Source organism: Marmota marmota, unplaced genomic scaffold, assembly GCF_001458135.2.
Source record: "Marmota marmota marmota unplaced genomic scaffold, marMar, whole genome shotgun sequence".
In the NCBI taxonomy this organism is placed as follows: Eukaryota; Metazoa; Chordata; class Mammalia; order Rodentia; family Sciuridae; genus Marmota; species Marmota marmota.
In genome coordinates this window covers 2,842,791-2,848,582 of record NW_025999863.1, presented here as the reverse complement: position 1 = coordinate 2,848,582, position 5,792 = coordinate 2,842,791, and the positions used below count along the sequence as shown (strand labels likewise).

The 5,792-nt window shown below is 65.5% G+C and overlaps 1 protein-coding gene across 2 annotated transcripts; it reads right to left on the bottom strand.

Moving 5' to 3' along the window:
* Nucleotides 1-318: 318 nt before the first annotated feature.
* Nucleotides 319-5,786, bottom strand: LOC125619417. 2 transcript variants are annotated; one of them, XR_007350960.1, is made up of 5 exons: nt 4,894-5,786; nt 4,508-4,666; nt 4,168-4,390; nt 3,509-3,643; nt 319-3,333 (listed from the first exon to the last, which is right to left on the bottom strand). XR_007350960.1 is itself a non-coding variant. In XM_048812383.1 (4 exons), the coding sequence occupies exons 1-4, from the start codon at nt 5,203-5,205 to the stop codon at nt 3,612-3,614; spliced, it is 726 nt and encodes a 241-aa protein (XP_048668340.1). In that variant the 5' UTR covers nt 5,206-5,786; the 3' UTR covers nt 322-3,611. The 2 variants fall into 2 exon arrangements, 1 of the variants encoding a protein (XP_048668340.1); XM_048812383.1 differs by having other exon boundaries at nt 322-3,643.
* Nucleotides 5,787-5,792: the final 6 nt, after the last annotated feature.

The window sequence follows — 5,792 nt, the reverse complement described above, 5'->3', positions numbered from 1 at the left end:
CTTTCCGCGCCTCTCTCGTTCTTAGGCCTCACCTGTGTGCCTGGACGTCTGGGGGTCCGGTTCCAGGTCTTCACAACTGGGCCCCGACGTCCTTGTGTGTCAAATGGGGAAACCGAGGCCAGCTCCTGCCTCCCGCTGCCCAGCCCAGGGTGCGGGGCGCCCACCTGGCCGCCTCGCCGGCCGCCCGCCCTGCCGCCCCGGGTGCAGCCCCGGCACCTGTCTTCCTCCTGCCGCAGCCAGGAACCAGGTCAGGAGCCGAGGGGACATCAAAGGAATCTATAAATACACGCTAGCTCGGCCGGGCCCAGCCCCCGGGACCCCACAGAAAGCGGCGAAGGCCCCGGTCCCCCCAGGACGCCCCTGCCCTCCGCAGCGGGCACTGGGGAAGGGGAGCCGCGGCCTGTCCCCAGGTGAGCAGGGCTTCTGCTGGCACCAGCCGGGAGGCCGGGTCACGGCGTGGCTCACTGTGGCCAGGAGAGGTGACGGTGACGTGCAGACAGGAGCCGGGCTGGGGGCGGTGGGGAAGGGGCTGGCTCTGCCCCGTCCTTCCTGTGGCAGTGTCCTCGGGCAGAGGCCGGTCCCCGGGTCCCACGGGGCAGGAGAGGGACACGACCAGCCCCCTGGGAGCAGACAGGGCCCCAGGGCCCCCAGGTCTGTCTTCGAGGGACACAGAAACGGGGAGCAGGGCCACCAGGGCTGCATCCTGGAGCCGCGGGTCCCTCTGGCCGGGCCTGGTCTGCTGTGGAGCCCTGGAGGCCACCGGCGCCATTCTGTCCCTTGTGATGGCTGCTCTGCTCAGGGCCACGGTCCCGCACGGCCCCGGTGGCCTGGGGGAGTTTCAGGCCCCTGTCCCAGGTGACTGCAGAAGGTGGCCCAGGGGAGAAGCATCCAGAAGCAAGTCCGCATCTCAGATCTGCCCCTCTCTGGAGGGCCCAGCAGCCACGCCTGCCCTCCCAGTGCTCAGAGGCCGAGGCGGGGGCCAGGTCCAGGGGAGCCCCAGCAACTCAGCGACCCTGCGTCCAACCCAAACTAGCAAGGGGGCGGGGCGGCCAGTGGCCCTGGGCTCCATCCTCAGTGTGCGCCTCTCTCCACTCCTCCCCTGACCGGCGCCCTGCCCTGGTTCAGCCCCGCGCACACCAGTGCACTCACCCTGCTCCCCAGGGGCCACCCTGCCCTGGGTGGACCTTCTCCAAGGCGGCCTGAGGGAAACCCTAGATCACCCTGTTGGCCCACTGTAAGCAAGAGAAGCTTTAGTCTCCCACGGCTCCCCAGCACCCTTGAAATCAAGTCCAGACTCTGCCCCTGGCCAGTCCCCCCTGCTCCCCTCCTCCCGTGCTTCAGGCACCTGGGCCTCCAGCTCCTCCCACACTCGACTCAACCTGCCCCAGGGCCTTTGCACAAGCCCTCTCCTATTTCTTCTCCCAAAATGGCTCCTACGCTCCTTCAGGACCTGACTCAAACATCACCTCCTCAGAGAAGCCCTCCCTGATGGCCCAGACAATCTCTGCCCTCTGCCCTCTTCTCCCTGGCCCTGCAGTGGCCTGAGGGTATTCGGGCCACTTGTCTGTGGAGCCTCCCCCTTGTCTGTGGAGGCTCAGTGACAGCAGAGGCCTTGCCTGCACCTTGCCTCCATGGGCCTCAGTGTCCCCATCTGCAAAGCCAGGTGGGCCTGTGACAGGGTCCCCAGAAGACGGCCTTATTTGTCATCACATTACTGTGTCCCTCAGCTTGCCTGTTCTGGAGACTCTTGTGATGCATATGCTAATAGATGCAGATTTTATGCAAATGACACGTGTGTTTATTTCTCCCTAGAAATTCCCCACTGGCCTGGGGGGTCCGAGCTGGGAGGGGGTAGCTGTCAGCCCACGTGCCCTGGGGACCTCCAAGGGTTGTGGAGCACCTGGCCCCCCCTGCTGCAGATTCAGACCCTGGAGACCCAGGGCAGCCAGGCCGGGGTCAGAGGGCCAGGGTTCTGCCACAGCAGCCTGGACCTCACCCAATCCCGAGTCTCTCCTGAGCGCCCGCTGTGTACCTGGGCTGCGGGTGTGGCTGGGCTGGAGCTGAGGCCCTGAGGGCGAAGTGAACAGGTCAGCCTGCAGGACAGGCGGGCAGACGCCAGGAGGGACACACTGGAGTGGAAGGAGGGGGCCTGGGAGCCGCAGGACGGATTTCAAAGGCCTGTCCCCTGGCTGCTTCCCGTCTTCCTCTGCTCCACCTGCCCCAGGGCCTTTGTAAGGCCTTGCTCCCTGCCTGGGGCTCTCTTTCCCTGGATTCCTGCACACGTCCTCCCTCCCCTCCGCCCTGATGGCCAGACCCCGGCCACCTCCCAGCCAGTCTCCTGGGTGCCTGCGCTGGGTCCGGCTCCGACCCAGAACACACCTCCGTCCCCTGGGCCGCCTGCCTCCCTGGGCAGCAGCCCCTGCGGCCAGCCCCTCTGTCTCCTGTGCACTGCGGAGTCGATGACCAGAGCTCCATGGGCCCCGGCAGCGCGCAGCCCACACTTGTCCACGACTCAGCCTCAGCCTGACCGTGCTGGGCCTGGACAGGGTGTGCCCAGGCTTCCTGGTCGGGCCGCGGCCGTGGTGCTCAGCCAGGCTGCTGGGCCCAGTCGGTCACCCGCAGGACCCGGGCCCCTCCGCCCAGGCTGAGCTCATCCAGGTGCCGCGTGAAGGGTGCGAGGGTGTGAGGGTGACGCCAGTGTCACCTGTGCAGCTGGCCCTGGTGGCACTGCCAGGAGGCGAGAGTGAGGTCGTTCAAGGCGCTCCTCCTCCCGCTCCTCTCCACAGGCTCCCGACTCCCTCCGCCCTTGTCCTTAACCGAGGCCAGGGACGGCACAGCACTCCCCAGGGCCACCATCTTGAGTGCCTGGGTCAGGCACGGTCACGGCACCACCTTCTCCAGGGATTTCCCCTCCCAGTCCGGCTCCCCCATGCCTCCCATCTCTGTGGCTCTGGCCCCGGGGCCTCCTGGGCTGACCCTGCCCGTGTCCTGCTGTCTGGCCCGTGTCACTGAGCACCGTGTCCTCAGGTGTCCTTGTTCCCTTGTGTAGATGGACCAGCCTGAGTGTCCACGGCGCTCACCCCTCAGTGGACACTCAGGCTGCTGCTGCCCTCAGGCTATGCCACGGACCCCAGTGGCCAGCAGCTGTCCAGCGGCAGTGTGTCTGTCCGGTGGCCGTCTGTGTTCTCACCTGAACCGCCTCCGGGCGCTGGAGCTCCTCACAGCTTCCCAGGGAGGGAGACGCGGGAACCAGGGGAAAGGCAGAGCCTCGGAACCCGCGGGCAGCGGGAGCAGGAGACCACCTTCATTAAGCACCTACTGTGCGCCTCGCAGCTTTAGAAACAGCCTCATGTCACCCGTTGGCTCATGGCCAGCGGCAAAGCCGGGGTCTGGGTCCCCTCCAGCTGCGGAGAGCATCTCCCGCCTCTGATCAGGAGCAGCCCACCACTGTGTGTCTGGCTCAAAACTGAACGAAGGCGGGCTGGGGGGGCAGTGGTAGGGCACCCACCTGGCACGCCCGAGGACTGCGTCCTCACCCTGCCCTCAGCAGGGGGACAAGGTGATGTCAGGAGACAGAACCAGCTACAGGAGCGCTTCTGCACTTGGGATGTTCAGGAAAGGCATGAAGATGGGGAACGACTTCCTGGGCAAAGGAACAGCAGTGCAAAGGCCCTGAGGCAGGACTGGATGTGTCCTCCAGGCCGCGGTGGCAGCCAGCCAGAGGGTCTCAACAGGGAGAAGCCAACAGCCTCCGACCCAATGCCTGCCTCCAGCCCTCCCTGTGCCTCCGTTTTCTATCCACTTCCAGAGGAGCCAGGGGTCCCTGCATCCCCCGCCCACTTCCCAGAGGGGGCCAGGAGCCACTTCCCTCATTTGCATATGCAGATGGCACCTGGGCCTTCCTGGGGGATTTCCCTCCTTGGAACTGTGGTGATCCCACTCAGGGAGCCAGTGGAGGTCCTGCGTGTTTCTCTAATTCAATGTCCCCAGCTTACATATGGAACTGTCACCTCCAACCAGGGGTCACAGAGCCCATGCCCGCCTCCTGGTCTGTGGGCCAGAGGGGCATCTGGGGTGGGCGGGCAGCCCCGGCCACCCCTACATCCCCCTCCAGCACAGGGTGCCCTGCGACAGGGAGAGCAGAGACCACCTTCATTCAGCACGTACTGTGTGCTGTGCAGCTGAGAAATGGCCTCACGTCACCCATCTGCTCACGGCCAGCGGCAAAGCCTGGTCTGGGTCCTGGGGCCGGAGTCCTGAGTTCCCCTCCCTGCCCTGGCTCCAGAGGTGTCCAGTGCACACAGAAGGTGCTGACTGTGTGCTTTCGAGGTGGTGATTTCACTGGACACGCCTGCTCACTCCTGGAGAGGCAGCCAGAAGGTCCCCCGCTCTGCGGAGGAAGAGAGCGGTGACCCTGGACTCCTCCTGCCTCCTGGTCTCTTCCCCTCCATAAATGAGGCCAGACTCCGGGGCTCAGACCCTCGCCATCCACTGCTCGTCCACTCACACACGTCTGTTGAGCGCCGACTACATGCCAGCCCTGTTCCAGGCCCCGGGACACAGCAGAGGCCAAGGCAGACCCAGGCCCTGAAAGCAGCCAGTGGGTAAGGAGGGTCCCGTCGGCGAGATGTTCGGCAAAGGAATCCAACAGCCAGCTCACCGGAGGCTGCGGGGACATGTGCATGGAGCCGGGAGCCCTCAGGGATGGGGAGCCTGACTGGCCTGATGTTGGAGGAACCGGCGGAGGAGGTGGGGACTCAGTGATCCTGCCCCAGCCCCATGCCCCTGAGATTCCCAGGTACCGGTCATCCATGGGGCGTCCACTGTGTGTCAGGTGCTGTTCCAGACACCCGAGGGTCACCCAGCAGGAGACAGGGACTGTAGTGGCTGTACCTGGGAGGTGGGGTGGGCGTCCCCCAGTAGAGGTGACCGCTGAGCTGAGACTGGAGGGCAGGAGCTCCCTGGAGACCTGCAGGAGGCGTGGGGGGGCAGCCAGTGCCAAGGCCCTGGTGCAGCGCAGGCTGCCTGGTGCTTCCGGTGTCCCCGATGCTTCAGAATGCAGCTGCGGCCTCCTCCTCCAGGAAGGCCCCCATCCTCCACAGCTCCAGGATGGAGATGAGGCAACAGAGAGGGAGGGTCCAAGTCAGGCTCAGGGGCACCCAGGCAGGGGACCAGGAGGTTGTTGGTGGCGGGTCTCTGTCTCATGCCACATCCCAGGTCTTAAGAGTCCCCCAAGTGAGGAGACCCCTCAGACCCAGACACAGCACATTATGCTCTAACCCTGGGGTCCAGTAGTGACTGCACCATTCCCTGCATACAGTAGGAACCTAATGTATGCTAGCTCATCATTCTCATCACTAATTTGCACACAATATAGGGTATTTTTCTGGGCAGCAGGCTCGGGAATGCTGTGCCGTCTCTGAGAGGGCTCTACCCTCTCTGGGCACCAGTTCCCCCAAATCCTCTCCAAAGATCCAGGAGGGAAATGGAGCTTAGGAAAGGTCCCGTGAGGGGGCGGGGGCAGAGGTCGGACCCAGCGAAGGGACTGGAGCAGACCACCGACTCCCCCAGCCCGGGCTCCGGGCGGCTAGCTCGCTGAGGGACCAGCTGGGCGGATTTATCTGGCGCATCTGCCGCCCGAGCAGCTGCCGCTCTGGGGGGGCCGGAGGGGGACTCGGGACGAGGGAAACCTGTCCGAGGAGAATCGCGTCTGCGCCGCCCAGCTGCCAGCTCCGGCGGGGACACCCGAGTCCCCGCGACCCCGCGACCCCGGCCCCTCCCCCATCGCCTCC